Source organism: Melanostigma gelatinosum (assembly GCF_949748355.1).
Source record: "Melanostigma gelatinosum genome assembly, chromosome: 6".
Lineage (NCBI taxonomy): Eukaryota > Metazoa > Chordata > Actinopteri > Perciformes > Zoarcidae > Melanostigma > Melanostigma gelatinosum.
This window is the reverse complement of record NC_136639.1, coordinates 28,237,740-28,258,484: the sequence shown is the minus strand read 5'-3', so window position 1 is coordinate 28,258,484 and position 20,745 is coordinate 28,237,740. Positions and strand designations below refer to the sequence as shown.

General features: G+C 43.8%; 1 protein-coding gene across 2 annotated transcripts in view; it reads left to right on the top strand.

Moving 5' to 3' along the window:
- niban2b (niban apoptosis regulator 2b) overlaps positions 1–18,236 on the top strand; it is a 30,277-nt gene extending 12,041 nt beyond the window's left edge. The window contains exons 2-14 of one of the 2 annotated variants that reach the window (XM_079270100.1): positions 300–430; positions 3,049–3,129; positions 3,219–3,324; positions 3,647–3,814; positions 7,415–7,530; positions 8,495–8,599; positions 9,523–9,685; positions 11,539–11,726; positions 11,948–12,103; positions 14,050–14,163; positions 15,154–15,261; positions 15,467–15,578; positions 16,670–18,236. In XM_079270100.1, coding sequence (XP_079126226.1) covers positions 300–430; positions 3,049–3,129; positions 3,219–3,324; positions 3,647–3,814; positions 7,415–7,530; positions 8,495–8,599; positions 9,523–9,685; positions 11,539–11,726; positions 11,948–12,103; positions 14,050–14,163; positions 15,154–15,261; positions 15,467–15,578; positions 16,670–17,400 — 2,279 coding nt within the window. In that variant the 3' untranslated portion in view covers positions 17,401–18,236. Of the gene's footprint in view, positions 1–299; positions 431–3,003; positions 3,130–3,218; positions 3,325–3,646; positions 3,815–7,414; positions 7,531–8,494; positions 8,600–9,522; positions 9,686–11,538; positions 11,727–11,947; positions 12,104–14,049; positions 14,164–15,153; positions 15,262–15,466; positions 15,579–16,669 lie in introns of both variants that reach the window. The other variant, XM_079270099.1, reaches the window with a different exon arrangement.
- Positions 18,237–20,745: the final 2,509 nt, after the last annotated feature.

The following is a 20,745-nucleotide window of genomic DNA, read 5'->3' as shown; positions in this document are numbered from 1 at the left end:
CTTGATCTCTTTATTTAGAACATCAAAAATGGGAAAAGAGCCGTGTGTGTGTGTGTGTGTGTGTGTGTGTGTGTGTGTGTGTGTGTGTGTGTGTGTGTGTGTGTGTGTGGCTTCTTGGGTCACTGCGCGTGTGTGTGGGGCTTCTTGGGTCACTGCATGTGTTTGTTGAAGAATGTTGACCGTCTGAAACAAAATGTCAATTCACGTTCATCGTGTAAATATGAAAGATGCTTCCGACCGTAACATGGAACAGCTCTTCAGTGGCACTTCCGTCCTGACGGTGTTTGTGTGTGTTTTAGCTCGGACCAGGGAGGTGATGGGGAGGTTTGGACGTCTGTATGAGCAGCAGTATGCAGTGGCTCTTTTCAATAAAGTTCGCTTTGACATAGAAGGAGGAGGTGGCCCACAACCCCAGCTACTGCACCGCAAGGTAACGTATCCTCCTCCGAGACCCTCGGCACAGATTCCACCCACTGCATCAACTCCGGAGTAGAACCTCTGGACCAGTTAAATACACAGCTGAACACAACCGTGATGAAGCCCAGTGCTGCTGGGAGGAAATAAAAAAAAAAAAAGTAGATTAAACGTTCATCACAAAAATGGAAATATTTACATTCACTCTAAACTTTGATACAAGTCTCCTTTTTAAGTAGAAATGATGCCACAGTAAGATTTAAGAGGCAGTATTTTGACTTGACAACTCATTTTGAATTATCATGATTTTGATTTTGGATTTGATCCTTTTAACTAAAGGTTGAGTTCTTGTTTTTAATCTTCAACTGCACATCTATCACTTGCTGTTGAGGAGTTCCAGGTGAACTTGTGAAAACCACTAAGTTCAGTCTGTTCTCTCTGCCGTTGTCTTTTTCCTCACGTTGGCTCGGATAGCTGACATAAGTAACTCTAGCGCAACGACCAAGTGATCTGGTGAAAGCCAGTCATGTAAAAAAGATAATAAAAACTATCAAAAATACATCAGAATGCGAAAAATGTAACATTTGAATGTCTTATTTTTCAGTTCAATTCTTGTGACCGTGCTAATGCGACTTTTTCCAGAGTTTCTTGTTTCAGGTTAGGGCTGGGCGATATGGCCTAAAAAAAAAATCTCCGATTTTTTTACAAAAAATCCGATTCACGATTTAAATCGATTTTTTTCCCCCAAAATTTTTTGCAGATGACAGAAGCTGTTGAAAACAATTTTTTCTTTTATTTTGTGATGATTTTCCCAAGTAGGTTGATAAAAATAAAGTGCAAACAAAACCTGAACATTGTAGAAAGGTGCCTGTAGTATACAAAAAGTATTTGGTCACTCTTTTGTTTGCCTGAATCATTTAAATATAAAATTTAATTAAACATAACATTAAATGGCATTAAATAGTAGCCTTCCATTGTAAACAACTGTGCAAATGTAACTTTTTACAGTAAGCTTTTCTAACTGAATACACTGATACAAACACAGCATGAAATAAAATGTATATGACCCTTTAACATTCACATTTTCAAAAGTGCAACATCTGATCTAACATCAACATAACATATTTTGCACAGTAAATAAGTGCATGTAAACAAAATCAAGTGCATTCACAACATAACCAACAGTATTAAACAGTAGTGCATGTTTTTTCTAAATATTTTTTGCCAGGAAGACAAGCCTGTCTACTACCTCTGGCTTCAGGCATGCACGGTGGCATGTAACAATGCCCCCCCCCCCACACACTGAAAAGCCTCTCAGAGGGGGCACTTGTAGCTGGCACAGAGAGGTATTTCTTTGCTAAAGTACTTAGCCTTGGAAAGTTAAGTTGGTGACGCTTCCACCAGTCAAGTGGATCGGTGTCTGGGTCAACCTGCTGGACCACAGGTCAGTTGTTGCGGAGTAGAATGACATCCCCTCCAGCTCCGCAGAGATCCTTTGGCGTGTACTATTGTACAGCCGAGGCAAGGCAACGTCAGAAAAATGTTTACGGCTTGGTAGCACGTACCTGGGGTCCAAAGCTTTGAGACGGTGAATAAACCCCGGCTTTTCCACGGTGTATATGGGCACCATATCTTTTGCGATATACATCGCGACTGCATCCGTGATGGCTTTCCACCGGGCACTCTTCTTCTCATGCGGAGTACAGTTGGTGAATGTCTCCAAAATGCTGGGTTGTCGTTGTGAGGTGGCGGCGGCGGCGGCCAGCAGTGAAGCTGCTGGCCGCCATTGTTTTAGTTTGTAAACAATGCGCGCGCACTCTACTACGGGAACCCAACGGGGGGAGGGGTGGGGGCGATTTTCTCGATTTTCAATAAAACACATCGCCTTAAAGCACACATTCGAATTAATCGATTAAATCGATTTATCGCCCAGCCCTATTTCAGGTTATTCTTTTCGATATCAAAGTTTAAAGTCTCTGTCCGAGCGGCACAGGAATCCACCTCAGTCGAAGTGAAACAGTCAGAAACTGGCATTGAATGTCTGGGCAAATTTGTAATCTTGTTGATGTATTCTTTGATCAGACGGTCAATGGCCAACATTACTACTTCCATCAGGATGTTTTTAATGTGGCACCAAAGGAGCTTCTTCCTCTCCCGGGTAGAGAAACGCTTCATGGCGAGCTGGAGAACCTCCTGTGTTGACTTCAGACTTTTTAGTTATTTTTTTGTTTTTTGTCAATGGTCAAACACATTCTAGTTTGTCACGCTTGTAAATACGCTTGGTTTGTCTGTTATTTGCAGTCTATTGACACAGACACACAGGTTGGCTCTGCAGTCTGCTGATGTTCTGCTGTCGGAGGGTAGTGAGCAATGCTGTAGGCTCTCTTAAGGACAACAATGTCGGGTGATTAAGAAACGGCCACTCATGGATTCATTTGAGATGCGGTGTTATTTATTGTAAACACAGTCCGACTTTCCTCTGCTCCCCTGATAATAAAAACATCTCTTCATTCTCCCGTCTGTGCGGTGAGGATTTGTAATCTTGCCTTTGTAGCGTATTGGTTTTGACTTGTGTGTGTCGTCTCACAGATTCCTCTGGAGAACAGATCCATCTTCTCTGGCTCACTCTTTCAGTATCTGGAGAACAAGAAATGGAGGAACCGCTTCCTCTTCATTCCAGATTCCTACAACATCAACTACTACAACAGCAAAGCGGTGAGGGGCAAACACATGGCTGGTTTTAGATGATGCTCGTTTGATTCACTGTCTAACGCGTCAGTGTGGCTCCCTGTCGTGACCACTAGTCCCACGACAGGCGCCTCCATCCTCAAGGAAGCATCTGCTGTGCCGGCTACAAAGTGCTGACGTCTGTGGACCAGTACCTGGACCTGTTCAGCGACATCCTACCTGGTGAGGAGAAGATGCTGAAGCTGCAGCATTTCATGCTGATTATTCTTTCAAGAACCTTTTTAGTAAACATTACTTTTGGTTTCAAATAGGTTTTGTTTGAGTGTATTGTTATCAATAGCTTCATTCTTATCAGGGTGGATACACTTCAACCAGCCACGTATTAATAAATGGTCTGTGGGTGTGGTTGGTGCTTGATCGCTGAAGACGACATTAACTTCTTAAACGTATGCAAAGACATTCTGCATTCATTAAAGGAGCTCTGTGCTGCATGGTGCAGAAGGTTCAAATGAGGAGCTCAGTTTGTTTGTGCTGTGTTTTCCAGGAATGAAAGCGAAGGAGGGAAGTTCACCTTTCCTTAAGTGTGCCACCCAGTTCCCTCTGATTCTCTGGCACCCTTACGCCCATCACTACTACTTCTGTGTGGTGACGGAGAAGGAGCAGCAGAAGTGGCACGCTGTCCTCCAGGACTGTGTCCGACACGCCAACGACGGTGAGTCCTGTTAATGCACAAACACATGCTTCTAACTGCACCGATGAACAAACATGGCTCAACTTCATCCTCAACACTTTAGATCATGTTCTTATGTTGTGAATTAAACTGCTGCTCCGGATCAGTTGAATGATATACTAAGCACCGAGACTGAGCCATTAGAATGCACGGCAATACAGAACCCTTTGCTCGAGTCCTTTGATTTAGTCTGTTGCTGCGCAGGACTACAAGCCAAAGGGAGCGGCTCAAATCCTCCCCACACGTGCGCTCTTTGAGACTGATATGTGGCTCAATCATATCTGGCAGTTTGCTCTCTCTACATTCTACACAGAAGAAAGGGAGGCGCAGTGAAAGCCAGAATGATCGGTGCCTTCAGGGTTCTGTATTTAGCTCAAAAGCGGTTGCTTGATGTTGATGAGAGCTCTGGGTTCTTTTGACAGGATAGAAAGGAAAGAAGTGAAAAACCTTTAAGTTGTCGATCTCACAGGCTCCCCCCTCTACTGGACTCTATGGGTCATACTCTCCTCCAATACCAACGTGCATTTGGCCTCTAAACATTTGCATCAACTTAGCCAGCAAATCAGGACGTGCCAACCCGAACATGTGCGGACTCCACAGTTTATAAGCAGGCGCTCTTTACCGCCCTGTTCCTCTTCATCGAAAGCCGCTTCCTCCTTTGATGGAGTTGCTGCCTGAGCGGCGCTTCGCTGCAATGAAGGAGAAGGAGCTGGAGAACAATGTTGGGAAACCTCTGCCGGAGCCTCCGGCGCCTCTGACTTCCTGTAGAAGTCCACTGCTGACTTCCTGCTGGTGATGACACGTCTCTTGTCACAGTCGGCTCCTGGGACTCTCCCAGGAAAGGTCCGGGATGGTCTCTTAGGAGCCCCGATTGCCAGGCGGGGACTTTTGGAATCGATCTCATTGGCCACTTAGTGCTTTAAACGACTTGCGGACAAATCTGCTGCTTTCTGACCTTCAGAAGAAAGGTAGAGGCCAGCTGTAACAAGGTGACTGTGAGGAGAAGAGACCGTTGGACCGGGTCAAGCTGCTTTCAGGAGGCGGTTCAACAGAAGGCTCCTGGCTGGAGTGGAACCACGACTTGCAGTGATGTCAGTCTGTGTGAGAGAGCGTCACAACGCTCCCTCGCTCCCCATTCCGTCTCTCACCCAGGACACTGATTTGTGCTGAAATGCTGAGATGAATGTTATCCATTCATTTATAATGCATATAGGTACACATGCATGCATATCTACATAGGTCTATGTTGTGTAATTGTTTAATTGATTCTGTCTTTAATTGATGAGCTTTCATTCAGTGATTAAACTCTCAAACTATTTGGTCACGTTTTTCAGCTGAGAAAGCGTCTAATCTGGGAGAATGAATACTCTGTAAGTAACTCGTGTTCATTCTGTAAAGTTAGATGAAATAATCACGGTAGTTGTTGAGATGGGAGTGGTTATACTGTTCCCAGCAAAGACATGCACCCCCCTTCTCAAGAAGAGAAAGCAACCAGAAGTCTGAGCTCTCTTGTCTTCTGTACTGGACACTGATGCTGAAGGGTGGTGTCCGGCGGGGGAAGCGCAGTTCTGTCCTCCTGCCGGCTCGAAGGCCCACTGCCAACAGAAAGAACTCCACAGGCTACGAGGACATCCAGCCAAGCAACAACCTGCTTCTAAAATACTGCAATTATGATCGATGGCTTTGAGTCCTGCACACCAGATCTGTCCCTTGCAGCTCTGCAGGTTCTGCCTCTTCTGGGTTCTTGTCTGCCGTCTAATGTGCCATGCAGCGCCGACCTGCGACGCACCAACATGCTGAAGATTCTATTCCAGCAACTATTGAGAGAAAGACTCCAAAAGAAACTCTGAGATAAAAGAGATTTTAAACTGGCAAAGGTGCCACAATGACCCCTGCTGCTATGAAGCGGGGTGACGAGATCATTCAGCATCCTGCTGAGGGTGATGAAGACGAGGAAGAACAGTTCAAGCCAAACCTCAACGAAGAAGATGACCAGCTTCAGAAGATATCAGAGAAAGTCTAAACCAACGGAGTGAGATGAATCAAATTCTCCCATCGATCATCCAACCAATGCAGATGTGCACAGAGGAGCAGCTTAACCGCTCGTCAGAGCCGTCAGTCAAACAATAGCATGTCTGAGTTTGATGCTCATAAGGCAAATGCATTTAAGTCTCATAATAAAAGATAAAGATCTAAAATAACATTCAAATTAAAACTATACAAAACCAGTGAAAATATAAAGGTGCAGCACAATCGTCCAGCTGCTGAACGGTGCAAACATCTTCTGATTTAAATTTAAGATATAAGCGTGAAACACACTGAACAGATGATCGAAGATGTGAGTCACTGATTCTACCTGCTCACATGTCATCCTTTCCCTTTACGTGCGTTTCATTGTTCAGTCAGTCACTCTGGTGTCTTTGTGATAGTTCATTGATTTAGTTTCTGTTTAGTTGTCGGTAGTCTGATAAATATTCCCTCAATAAAGAACTTGATCATTTGATTTGTGTACGTCAAACATTCACTGTAAACATCATTAATCTCAGGACATGTATTCTCACAAGAAGGAACGGAGTTGAATCGCATACAGAATGTAGCTCAAGGCTGCTCTGAGGTCTGCCTCTGATATTTATACTGAGTAAAGACGTGCAGTGGCTGGCACAGGGCCAGACACGTCACAAAGGACAACACATGAACTGCGTTTCACAGGCGTCTACTGAGTATCTGCAACATCACGTTAATAATCCGTTCTAGTACGAAGGTCACTTTATCTAATCGGGACGTCATGCTGCAGGTCAGCTCTGCCGAAGTATTGACGTCTTCTACAAGTTTATCATTCTTATTCAGGACAAACAGCTGAAGTGTTGTTTTTAGGAGACACTGATGTCTGACCGACTAAACAGCTGTGCCGCTTAGTCAGTGAAGGTTCACATGAAAGATTTAATTGATAAATATCACATTTTGAAGCTTTCCCTCATTTTCCAAAATTGAATCATCTGTTAAAATAATGCCCAGCAAAGCCTTCTCTGCAGTTCGTGTATTTGTTGGTGTTGAGCTTTTTACACAAAACAAATAATAACCTGTAGGGTTAGGGTCTGACATGTGATTCTCTGTTTGAGGTGTGGGGGGGGGGGGGGGGGGGGGTGTGCACATGTGTCTGGAGGGCTGAATTGTACAAATCACACACGCACTTTCAGGTGCGTCTTGTCCTTGGTGTGTGTGGCTGTTTGTATCTGTGTGTATCTGTGGATGTAACTATTATATTAAAGATTGGAATGTAATATGTTTTAAGCAGCTGAAATGTTGAGTTCCTACAGCAGGAAAAGCCCCAATAAGTGCTGACATTGTGAACAATAGCAGGACCGTTAAACTGAAGCAGCTAAATGGAACTCAGCCATCCTTTATTTAATTATTTACACATGTGCTTCCTAGCATGTCAGCATAGCATCTGCTTCTGGTAATAACTGAATGAACAATGGAAGTCACCGTCTTTCATGTTGTTTTATTTGAATGAAGTTTCTGGCAAACTGGGATATGGATAGTTACTGAAATACTAACAGCTATTCATATTCATATTCCCAGGTTTGTCAGAGGAGAATAAAGTTCAAACGCCAGCCTTCACTGATGCTGTACGAATCTACCGCCAAGCGCAAGGGCACTTTGGCACCTGGGAGATGATGTGTGGCCAACCTGCTCAGGTAAGCGTGACGCCTCCGTCGGTCGCCGGCCTAACTGAATTAGTGTGAAAGAAAATAAAGACTCCTACATATAGAATAATGATCAGAGAGCAGATGTGCCAGTTACTCAGTGCTCTCTCTGCATACATCACATTCCTATTATTACATCAAATGAACTTCATTTCTTTTAAGTGCAAACATCGTATATTTCCCCACACGTAACAGCAGGTTGTGCTTTCACAGGGACAAAGTCACTCTGCTGGCCATGACCGTTTTCCTATTTCTTTTTGAAGAACTCGCGGTGCTTGTTCACATGATCGGGGTGGTGGGTTTCCAAGTGTCTTTTCAATGTAGTGGCTTCATGCTGTTAAGACACACAACACACTGGGTCTCTCTTCTTGCCTTTATACCGGTCACAATCTGTCCATCTTGGTCTCTCTCCAGTTTGGGCACCACTGACTTACGTTATGATGCGTTCAGGCTCTGTTGGGTGAAAATAAGTGGAAATAAGGGTGATGGTAAATTATAATGTAGTGATGAAGATGAAACTATAACCGGTTTATAATACCTGTAAGCAGCTGATAATATTTAACATAAACTACTAATGACAATTTGTTTTAATCAATGAAAATACAATCTTGTGTTACTATCATTTGAATTGTGACTTTATGAAAAACACTATAAATGACTAACAAAGTAAAAGGATAACATTTAGAATTGTTGATGTTTACATGGACTTCAGAGGGAGATGATGTTTATGATGTACAATCAAGCAACAAAGGGATCTGTGTCTGACTGTATGGATCTGCAATCGGTATCGGCGGCAAAAAAAAGTTCTATAAATAATTCAATTTTGTGATCTGATCTGAAAAACTCACATGACCGTGAGTTTTTCATGTTGGTGCTTTATCGAGGTGAACATGTGCTGAGCGACATGATCGTGTCCCATGAGTTGTGTGTGTGTGTGTGTGTGTGTGTCTTGTAGATCCTGTCTAACCTGGTGATGGAGGGCCTCCTCCCTGAGCTGAGGGAGCTCATCTCTCCTCGCCTCAAAGGCAAACTGCACGAGAGGCAGAGGAACTGGATGCTGGTAAGAAAGTGCTCCACACACGTTCCACAGAACCAAATCAAATAACTGTGTATTTCATTTAAACCCTCAGCAGCTGCTGCTTTATATCTTGGATATCTTGCTAATGATATTTCAAAAAGATATTAAATATGAAACCCTGTTCAATAAAGTTCCCTATAGAGTCTTAGTCTTCACAGGGAGGAAGTATTAAATACAGCATTAAAGATGGAGCTGGTCATCTTCTTCCAAAACGTGTGTTGTTCTGTTTGCTGATGTTCTGATTCCATCCTGGCACAGTCAGTAAATCACATGATCCGTGGTGGTGCTGGTGGTGCTGGTGCTGCTGGTGCTGGTGGTGCTGGTGCTGCTGCTGTCTGGGCAACTTTCTCGCTACATGTTGTGACTTTGGAGCTTGTTTACTGAGAAAAGACTTGTCAACAGAGGGCTGGTTCTTAGGTTGCATCATTTCTAAAATCTAGCATACTCTGCTAACTTCACACGATAACCAGCCCTAGCTTTAAGGACACATTACAGTAATTAATACGAGTAGTAATAAATACATGCATACTTTCACTCGTATCAAAAAGTTCAGTTTTACATATTTGTAATAGAAAAGCAGTGTACAGCTGTATAAATGAATAGATTACTTTAACTCCAATAATTGCATCATTGCGCCTAACAGAGGAGGTCGTCACCGATTGGCTGATTCCTACTGTTGAGTTTGAGTCTCCAGTGATGGTGCTAGCCACTCTTTAACCTTTTCATAATTCATAAGAAAGACAAATCCCTGTTTCTCACTTTGCTGACTGCAGAGACATAAAATGAGTTTGTGTCCAACTCAACTCATCACCAAGAGCTGCTGAGGTGCGAGTTTGGTTCACTTAAACTAAGCGGCTCAAAGGAACGGGAGGTTTGGCCGTCCAATGTGTGTTTTCTGCGTGTAGATCAGCGATGCGGTGTATAGCCTGGTGCAGGGCCAGTGCCAGGCCCAGTATGAGGCCGTTCTGCAAAAGTGTGAGGCAGCCTGCTGTTCTCTAGAGGCCTCCATACGAACAGACATGGACCAGATCATAACCTCCAAGGAGTATGTCACCAACAAGATCAGAGGTAAGCGAGGGAGTGGGCAAACAAACGATTTAAGATGCTAACCTAATCTGCGTGTAGTCTGTAGTCTGTAATCTGCGTGTAGTCTGTAATCTGTGTGTAGTCTGTAGTCTGCGTGTAGTCTGTAATCTGCGTGTAGTCTGCGTGTAGTCTGTAATCTGCGTGTAGTCTGTAATCTGCGTGTAATCTGCGTGTAGTCTGTAATCTGCATGTAGTCTGCGTGTAGTCTGCGTGTAGTCTGTAATCTGTAATCTGCGTGTAGTCTGTAATCTGCGTGTAATCTGCGTGTAGTCTGTAGTCTGTAATCTGCGTGTAGTCTGTAATCTGCGTGTAGTCTGTAATCTGCGTGTAGTCTGCGTGGAGCCTGTAATCTGTGTGTAGTCTGTAATCTGCGTGTAGTCTGTAATCTGCGTGTAGTCTGTAATCTGCGTGTAGTCTGTAATCTGCGTGTAATCTGCGTGTAGTCTGTAATCTGCGTGTAATCTGCGTGTAATCTGTAATCTGCGTGTAGTCTGTGTGTAGTCTGTAATCTGCGTGTAGTCTGCGTGTAGTCTGTAATCTGCGTGTAGTCTGCGTGTAGTCTGTAATCTGCGTGTAGTCTGTAATCTGCGTGTAGTCTGCGTGTAGTCTGTAATCTGCGTGTAATCTGCGTGTAGTCTGTAATCTGCGTGTAATCTGCGTGTAGTCTGCGTGTAGTCTGTAATCTGCGTGTAATCTGCGTGTAATCTGTAATCTGCGTGTAGTCTGTGTGTAGTCTGTAATCTGTGTGTAGTCTGTAATCTGCGTGTAATCTGCGTGTAGTCTGCGTGTAGTCTGTAATCTGCGTGTAGTCTGCGTGTAGTCTGTAATCTGCGTGTAATCTGCGTGTAGTCTGTAATCTGCGTGTAGTCTGCGTGTAGTCTGTAATCTGCGTGTAATCTGCGTGTAGTCTGTAATCTGCGTGTAGTCTGCGTGTAGTCTGTAATCTGCGTGTAATCTGCGTGTAGTCTGTAATCTGCGTGTAGTCTGTAATCTGCGTGTAGTCTGTAATCTGCGTGTAGTCTGTAATCTGTGGGAGGAAGCTGGAGAACCTGGAACAAAACCCACAGAAGGGTGCAGACATTTTATTTTATTTATGTGTGCAAACTACACAATCTTCCAACATTAATCCAAATTTACCCTATTTGAGTGATGTATACATTCTTCAATATTTGGTGTTGAGTAAACATCCGATCCAATAAAGTTTATTTGTGGTGGTAACTATTGATGAAAGAATACATTTAAATAATAAAATAAATCTGCCACTTAAACGACATTTCTTTGCATTTGTTAAAGTATTCAGTAGTTGTCTGACCGCTTCCTGTTGTCTGACCGCTTCCTGTTGTCTGACCGCTTCCTGTTGTCTGACCGCTTCCTGTTGTCTGACCGCTTCCTGTTGTCTGACCGCTTCCTGTTGTCTGACCGCTTCCTGTTGTCTGACCGTTTCCTGTTGTCTGACAGCAGAGAGCAGGCAGACCAGCAGGAGTCCTCACACTGAATGTATGAAGAAAGATTTTAGCAAAATAAGGAGACTCATAAAAGTGTGATTTTCAAATTGTATAACAATATGTGATTGATGATCTGACCTGTAGCATTTGTTTTGTAATGTTGTGTTGTCCAGAACCAAATGACTACCGTAGTCTGCAATTTCAACTCGTAAATGTGCTTTATTGCTTATGAATTCAACTTTTCCATTTGAAAATGACTGTCTTTTGAAAGTGATATAGTTTTGCTTTAACTACCATCACTTTCAAAGTGACTCAACAATGCAGGAGAAGTTTGTCTGAACCGATGTTGGCTTCCATCGCTCCTCTCTTGTGCTCCGCATTGCCCATCAGAGGTGGTGCTCCCCAAGGCTGAGAAGCTGTTGAAGGTGAGCATCCAGCCCTACATCGGCTCCATCCTGGATGCCCTGATGGAGCCGACCAGCCGAGGTTTCTCTGAGGTCCGCGACGTGTTCTTCGGAGAGCTGGTGGACATGAGCAAGAACACCCTCAATGAGGGCACCAAGGAGACTGTGGCGCAGGTGAGGAGGTGGAGGAGGACTTTAGGGAGAAGCTCCTAGTGTGGGATGGCAGCACGATTGATACGCAGGTGATCAGACCTTACAGGAGTAACAATAGTACATGCATGAACTGGTATCGTCATCAACGGTAATTTGAAGTCTGTAACGATGTATTAGTCCAACAGTGAAACAGAAGTACAATCACCATGAATACAAGCTTTTGAACAAATGTCCTTCCTTAGCACATGGACAACATCTCAATGCTGGCCTTCCATCCGGTAAAGATGCAGAGCTGCTATGAGAAGGTGGAGCCGCTGAGTCTGGAGGGTCTCCAGCAGAGGTTTGACGTTTCCAGCCCCTCGGTTTTTGTCCAGAGGGCCCAGATCCTCATGAGAGAGGTGACACTCTAATACTCCAATTACCTGTCAATCTGCTGTTAGAGTTGTTTAGTCTAGTTTACAGTGTGAGGTTTGAATTGGGCACTTTGTTGGTCCATGGTTACAGCTTCCCTTACAACTTGGGTCTTATTTCTGTAGGGTTGTCAATGTTTTCCATCATGTAACACGGTACTCACAAAGTTAATTTCTGCACCATGACATCACTACAGCGCAATCTGATCAAGAACTCTGATCAGTGATGGTCAACAAGCCAAGAATACATCCAGATTATCTAAATGTTTGTTTGGCATTAAAGCCAGCTGAAATATCACCAGTCATCCCTCACTGCACAGAAACACTGCGCGCAAAACTACGGCTCGCTCAACCCGCCTCCCAAAGAGCGGTTGTCCAATCATAGCTTGCCAACTGCAACTAGGCTTGGTGGTCCTCAAGCTTCAGGTTTGTACGATTGCCCCAACTGTGTGAATGGGGGGGGGGGGGGGGGGGGGCGGCATTATGAATGATAATTGGTATCTCAAGAGTTTATTTTTTTGTAAATGATTCCATGCCCAAGGTGCATGGAAGGAACATGTGCAGAGGCTGCCAAATAATCTAATCATCCACACACCAATTCAATTATCTTGAACAAGAATCATGGATGCTACCAATGTCATATCAGAGAGCAGGATATAACATAGACTCTATGTAAGAAATGGACAAAGGCACCATGACCTCCTCATTGGTTTGTGGACTGCTGTTCTTAAGTTTGGAGTTTGGCATGTTGATCGTTGCCAGCTGGTTGTTGTTAACGGGAAGCGTGAGAGAGGGCTGAGCTAAGCACAATTGAACAAAGCTTTGTGTTACAATTAATTTCCATGAAGTAAAAAAGTTCCAACTTCCAGACTGGACAACGCCGTTGTATTAAAGCTGTCAGTGCAGCCCCGCCCTAAAGCATCCCCTGCTTTATGGTCTGTGTGACTCTAAATGGAGCATAATGTACTAAATGAACATCATGCTGTATTGAAGAAGACTTTAAACTAGAGATTGAGACATAAACTCATGTTTACAATGTTTACTGAGGGAATAAATCAAGAGAGAAGTAGAGTCATTTTCTATAGACTTCTATACAACCAGAGGAGTCGCCCCCTGGTGGACACTAGAGAGAATGCAGCTTTAACACATGAAGCTTTGGCTTCACGTTTCAGAGCTGCAGGCCATTGCCTGGGTCAACTTTCGTGTTTTTCTTCTTCTCTGTATTGGATTTGAGTAAGTTTACAAAGTTTTGGGAAACTTTTACCAGAGATGACTTTGGTAAACTGATCGGTTTGTCCTTTTCCGCAATATTTGAAATTACAAAATACAGAAAACTCCTTGTAGGTGCAGACTTCCTTGGCAATACACGGTTCTGATTTAACATGTGTGTTCAGTCTTAAAGGTGATTTACGGTGGTGAGAGGTAATTTAATTTACTTTCAGACATTTTGGTTTTAATAAACAAAGGACTGCTATACTGTAGCTCCCTGGGACTGGACAATGTTCAGCTTGTGCTCAGCAGAACTGTAGGAAGGAAAGTCCTCTCTAAAGGATTGTTCAGCAACTTAAGAGGACAGAGAATTCACGGTGGTTACAAATGTTACCAATTATAATGTCACCAAAAACATAGTCTCTCTCTCTCTCTCTCTCTCTCGCTCTCTCTCTCTGTCTGTCTCTGTCTCTGTCTCTCTCTGTCTCTCTGTCTCTCTGTCTCTCTCGCTCTCTCTCTCTGTCTCTGTCTCTGTCTCTGTCTCTCTCTCTCTCGCTCTCTCTCTCGCTCTCTCTCTCGCTCTCTCTCTCGCTCTCTCTCGCTCTCTCTCGCTCTCTCTCGCTCTCTCTCTGTCTCTGTCTCTGTCTCTCTCTCTCTCTCTCTCTCTCTCTCTGTCTCTGTCTCTGTCTCTCGCTCTCTCTCTGTCGGTCTCTCTCTCTCTCCAGCAAATGGACCATGCTGTATATACATTTGAGCAGATCCTTCACCAGTGTCTGGAGTCTCAGGGTACAGAAGACCTCTGTAAGACCATCCAGCGCTGCCAGGACCGCGTCATTAAGGTAAAACACTAGAGAAGCACTGATGCAATATTCTTGGCCGATTTTCTTTTCTCTGATTTTAGTTTTTACGAAGTCTGCCCTGCCTGTTTGGAATGTCTTTGTTAGAACTATAATTGACCGCAAGGCTCCAGACCATTGTTTTACGACCATCTCGAAAAATGATTTTCACCAAAGTCTGTCAGAGAGACGTTCGTGGATGGAATGTTAAACATGTCGATCACACCGATAGTTAACAGGCTAACCGGTGAGCTCTATTCACACTGAGACCACGACCGCATTAGAAATGATTGAAAGGTGATTGATTTCCAACAAGCTACCGGCATTAATATGAATAAAGTTAAGTCCTCATCAGCTAATGCAATGGAACAAGCAAATCCTCCTCTGAGCCGACCCGAGGGACACATCTCCGTCAAGCTCACCAGAGAATATCAGAGTCACTCCTCAGAGCCCATGTTTCCACATTTATTATGAACCGATTGATCACAGACATCCCAAGCAGCTGATGTGGTGTCTGCCCTCCCCACCTTCCCACACGAGCAGTAATTACCCGGGCCGACGATGATCCCATATTTGACCTGCAAGTAGTTGGTGCTGGGACGCTGGTGAATGTCTCCTGGAGCAGCAGGGACCTGTGTCTTCTTTCCGTCCAGAGACTTTAGAACAAAGACACACTTAATAGGAAGAAAAAACCAACAAAGTACTGCGCCACAAGTTTGTTTTCATCTTGTCGGCATTTTTTTAACAAAAACAAATTGTGACCAGCTGCCCTAAGAAGACACTGCTCATGGAATAGATGCAGTGGAGTGGATGCACTTATTTCCATTCTTCCTCTGGTCATACGTCTTGCTCTGGTCATACGTCTTGCTCTGGTCATACGTCTTGCTCTGGTCATACGTCTTGCTCTGGTCATACGTCTTGCTCTGGTCATATATCTATATACCTATGGTGGTAATGTATTTACTTGTAATATTTCTCTTTTCTTCGGTTCAGAAATATGACTATGACAGCAGCACAGTGAGAAAGCGTTTCTTCCGTGAGGCTCTGCTCCAGATCTTCCTCCCCTACATGCTGAAGCAGCTCAGCCCTTCCTGTGCCTCGGTGAGCATTCTGTCTTCATAAGCCTGGAAGATGAATGGAAATATATTCATGAATGTATGCGTTCCTTTCTATCTCGATCTGCCTGAGCCAAACACGTTTGGTATGTTACATGAAAAGTATTGTGAAATGAGGATGTTTCTAAAGAGTTCTGGGAACAAACACTCTGTTGAATTGTGATGTTGGACGTTTGACTGTTGCTGTAAAGGAGCTGCCGCACTTCCAGGAGCTGATCTTTGAGGACTTCTCCCGGTTCATTGTGGTGGGGAACATCTTTGAAGACGTGGTGCTGCATTCGATCATGAAGGACATCATGCTGGGTCAGTCTTCTACCGCGGTGTTCCTCCTGTGTGTTTATACCGTAGATCAGGATGCTGCATCTCACTGGTAAGAACCGGAAGCTGGTTCCACAGAAGAGGAGCTTGATAACGGAAGGCTCTGGTTCCAGTTCTACTTTAGGAACCACAAGTAGCCCTGCATTACTGGGGTAACAGGGTACAATGAGCTCCTTAGGTGTAATGGTACCTGCCCATTCAGGGCCTTCTTTATTTTACAGGGAGCCAGAGCAGGGAAGCGAACACAGATGTAACGTAATGTGTTTTCTGGACCGGCGCGCCGCTGTCTGTGTGTGTCTGCTCATTGGGCCTCTGTTGAGACGCAGCTGACAAATATGTGGAAGATAAGTAGCCTATGCAATTTAAAGAAATCTCAAACAGCAGTGACACTCCTCAGGGTTAGAGAGTGGGTAGATTCTGATTCTAGAGTATGTGCTCGGGCAGAATTCCTTTCTGCCGTCATTGTACCAGTTAACTGTTAAACGGCTGCCTCTGGCTGCTGATGCGGCGCCGCCGCCCTGCTCCATCGACACATCGTCATCGTTTCAGGAATCAAACAACGAAGCGTTTTAGTTGATGTGCTGCAGTGATCTGTCATTTCTTCATCTTTTCTTGTTCTGTTGTCATCTGGGACTGATTCTAGTTTAAACACATCTCTACAGGTCACTGCACACCAAGTACCAATGTGTTCGTTTGACTTCCCAGAGCTGCAGTATTCTAGAGGTTCTAAGCATCAGAGAAAGATTGAAACTCCAACAGAAATGTATTTATCTGTTTAGATCAGATCTATATTTGACTTGTGTGCTTGCTGTAATATCACATGAAACAAACTTCTACAATTGTGCATGTTCACTTGACTGTCGGTTATTCATTAATGATTGAAATAAAGAAGTAGACCAGGACGAATGTATAAATGACCAGACCCCTGAAGACCAGCTGCTCACAGACCTAGTTGGGGATTGTGGTCATAGTTTGGATCATTTTTGTATATACCTTTAATTCATTGAGGCACATGTTGTTTTTCTCACCGCTGCTCATGTTGAAGCACATCTTGACCTCTTCTCTCTGTCCTGTAGCTGTGAAGGAGGCGGCGGTCCAGAGGAGACACAACCTGTACAGGGACAGCATCGTCCTCAGCAGCAGTGACCCCAACCTGCACTTGCTTGGAGACAACCCCTCCATAGACTGGGCCGGAGCAGGCGAGGACACGGAGGGTGACGGTGGGGAGGCCCAGAAGAGGAGGAGGATGAAGCAGGTGGTGTCCATGATCCAGGTTGAAGGCTCCCCTGGCCTGCCCAATGAGTCGTATAAGGAGGTGCCTGGTGTAAACGACATCGCAGAAGAGGAGCAGAAGGATGGAGATGGGGAGGAGAACTCTGATGATGGATCTGCGAGTCCCAAAGCTTTGGTGAACCCGTCAGGCTTGTCAAACGGTCGTGTCTTGAATGAAGAAGAAGAAGCCAACAAGGAACAGGGTCAAACCAAAGTCCCAATGAAGGCTGGATCTGATGCACAAAGTGCTTCAGCCGAAGAGGAGAAGGCTAAGGGAGGGGACAGCCAGTCGATGATGGAGGAACAGCCTCCCTCCAGCCAGGAGGTGTCGGAGAAGGTATTTCTACCGCCATCACCACCTGAGGAAATCTCATCTGGAGCTCCAGAAACTGCTCCAGAGAGCCTCCCGAAGGCGATGTCTGGCTTCCCCTTGCCTCCACAAGACAGTGGCTTCCAGTCTCCCACCAGCGACGGGGCGGAGGATGATGAGGAGGAGGAGGATGTGAACCGAAGCGCAGCATCCCCTCAGCCCTGAGAGGTGCACCCTGAGGGCTGAGGGAGAAATGTGTTGCTGCAGTGCAGGAAATGGGGAGATTAAAAGACACTTAATGCTGTTTTAACCATATCAGTTTTCAGTTCCACTTTCAGGCACATTATTCACTCAGTAGATGATTCTCACCGAGCAGGGCTCAGGTGGTGCTGTGCTCATATTGTCTGTCACAATTTTGTATCTAACAGAAGATCCTCAGCAAACGCTGAGCTTTCACTTCACACAAGTTTCACACTTTATTTTCTCTCCACCTGGTGTAACATGTGAGCACAGACATCAGTCGGGTCCAGACCTCCAGTCTGTACTGGTGTGTTGAAAACGTCTCCTTTGGTGAAATGCATGTAAGTTCATGCAGCTCTCGAGTATCTTGAACTAATGACATGCATTCAATAACTTTCACCAATTCGATTATTTTCTTTACAATTGTTGGCGTAAATACATTTATTGAGAGTTATTAGAAACCGCTTAACAGATTAATACTTCCCACAATGATTTTATTTGTTCCATCTTAAAGTTGCAATAAACGCCATCAGCTGTCTCGATGTAGACGATGTCTTCAGACTTTATTATTCTGTCTGTGGGAATAAAACTATTTTAAAAGAGTTTAATCATTTAAAAAGGTAAACTTGTGTATATTATGTATAGTTCTATGGACCGCTGAACTAGTCATTTTACATTTTATACCATTTAATAAGAACCTTAGCTGATCTTCCCCCCCCCCCCCCCATTTTATTTATTATTTGGCACCTTTTACAATTATTTTACTCTTGCGTGAAACAAATGACTGTTCTTGATAATAAATCGTTATCAATTAATTATTATCAGTTTGTCCATGTGGTCTTTATTGGATAATAGATGTATGACGTCTTCTCTCTCTGTGGACTGAGCACTAACCCACTCAACTCATGTACTTGACTCCCAGTCACAATGTGAATGTCTTTGATTTATGAGATCAAGATTTACAGTTTTTGTAAACGAGCCAGATTAGGTAAAATATCTTTACAAAGAAAGATGAATATTAAAACGTGATAATAAGGATGATCATAAATCATCTTTAGTCCTAAAATGTTAACTGAGAAACTTCTTCCAGAAACTGTTCTCATGACTCCTCAGGTCTCAGTTTACCGTTTAGACTCAGCAGAGAGACCCCACATGAGGGTCAATCCTCACACCCACACCACTCTATGAAGCAGGAGGTCCTAGTGGGGCTCTGGTCCCCGTGGGGCTCTGGTCCCCGTGGGGCTCTGGTCCCCGTGAGGCTCGGGTCCTAGTGAGCGCTGAGCCCACTGGGTTCATGACCCCATGGTTCTCCTGTTCTGTAGATTCCTGAGGAGCCGATGGGACAAAATCAAAATGTATTCTAATTATGTTGTGATCAGCTAACATGTTTATTAATGTGAAGAGTGCTTTGACATGTTGACCTCTCTCCCACAGATATAAAACATCCATATATGTCATTAAGTTGTACAAATATATAACTTAGATTCCCATAAATAAATGATCATGAGCTCTAGATCTAGTTTATACATTCAGTGAAATCTATTTATGTATCGTAGAGGTGCCACACACACACACATATCATAAATGTAACACACACTGAAAGGTTATTTCCACAAATAAGACAGGGGTCGAAGAGTACATCATGCGTGTGTTGACTCATTAAAGATGACATTAGATGATTAACAGTGGAATAATTATTAGAAGGCACGACAGGATGTTTTCACCACCACGAGGGATTTTATATATATATTTAGTATTCCGGCTGTCATGCTTTTCAATATTTCTGCGTACTTGTAAGATTAAATTGAATCCTTCTGAACAAAACCAAGTACAGCACTCCACGGTTTAATGCTTTTCGTTGTTTAGGGGGGCGACTGTGGCTAAGTGGAGAGCAGGGCCGTCCTTCAATCAGAGGAATCGGTTCAATCCCCGGCTCCGCTAGTTGCATGTCGATGTGTCCTTGAGCAAGGCACTTAACCCCAACATGTGTCCTGTAGCTGTGCCTACAGTGTGATATAATCTGAATTGTAAGTTGTTTTGGATCAAAGTGACTGCTAAATGACTGTAATACAGTGGTGGGCCGTCAGGGCCTGCAAGGCCTTCTCTGCTGGCCTAAACACAATCACAAAGCTATATCTATTTTATCATTTAATAATGTTTCTTAAATACACTACATGTATTATAATTTAAAAAAATATTTCCCCCATTATCTTATGTTCTCATTGCACAGCTCCTGTCTTCCTCAGTTGCTCTGCTTCCAGTGCAGCTTGTTTTAAGTAGAGCTTTTATCCAATCAGATCTCACCTCTGTGTCTCTAGGTAGAACAGAGCCAGAGGCCTGCAGATTCACAAGTGCATCCATGTGCACTTTAAGTGAATGGAGACGATATTGTTGATTGTCATAGTGTTCAACCAATCAGATCTTTAGTTTGACATGTTGGGCGTGTTCTTTGACGTGTCAGAGCCTGCGCACCGGCCTATAATGACGTCAGCGTCTGAGAGAGAGACCGACAGACAGACAGAGAGAGGAGTGCATGTGAGTCTGTGTTTATCAACATCACTAATTGGCTTAATCAGAAACATCTGTGTCCTTGCAGCCATTTCATGGAGATAAAACAGGGAAACACCTCAAACAAATCATCGAAACTCCCACAACCGTAGCTCCTATTGCTCCGATATTAATAATTGAGGGGAAGAATGAGTTGAAGAACAGATTCTGTAAAAATTGTGTCTGTAGTGTAAAAAATGTGGCTTAACTGGCGATCTAGAAATGGGGTACCGTGTTCTGTGGAAGATGTTTTTGAAGCAAAATTTAACATTGGTCTCTATGGAGCATAAAGTTGGTTTTCCTCTCAATTAACGGCTTCCGTGTCAAATGTGGAAATCTGTGGGATTCCACAGTCATTTTTCTACGACAAGGACAATATTAGCTACTTCTACATCCAGAAATTATGCATGAAGAGTGAAGATTGTGGACACAGTGGCAAAACACAAATGTTTTTTTCACAAGAATCTCAAGCTGCTCTTCACTCTAGCGGTGACATCACGCACTCTAAGCTGCGCAATACACACCCATTAAGTCAGAAAAGGGCTGAAAAATCATAAAAGTTAAATTGCTGCAGTTCAAAAAGTTTAAAATATGTCGGAAAGCTGAATCATGTTGGCAATAGTTGAGGGTTTTCTCAACATTTGAAAGTTGAAATGGTGTCTGTAGCTGAAAGTATGAGGAAGTTGAAGGATTTGAAAGTTGAAGAAGTTTAAGAGGATTTGAAAATATTCTCCATAGAAACCCATTCAAAAAAAAGTTGCTAAAAGCTTAACAATTCAAAAT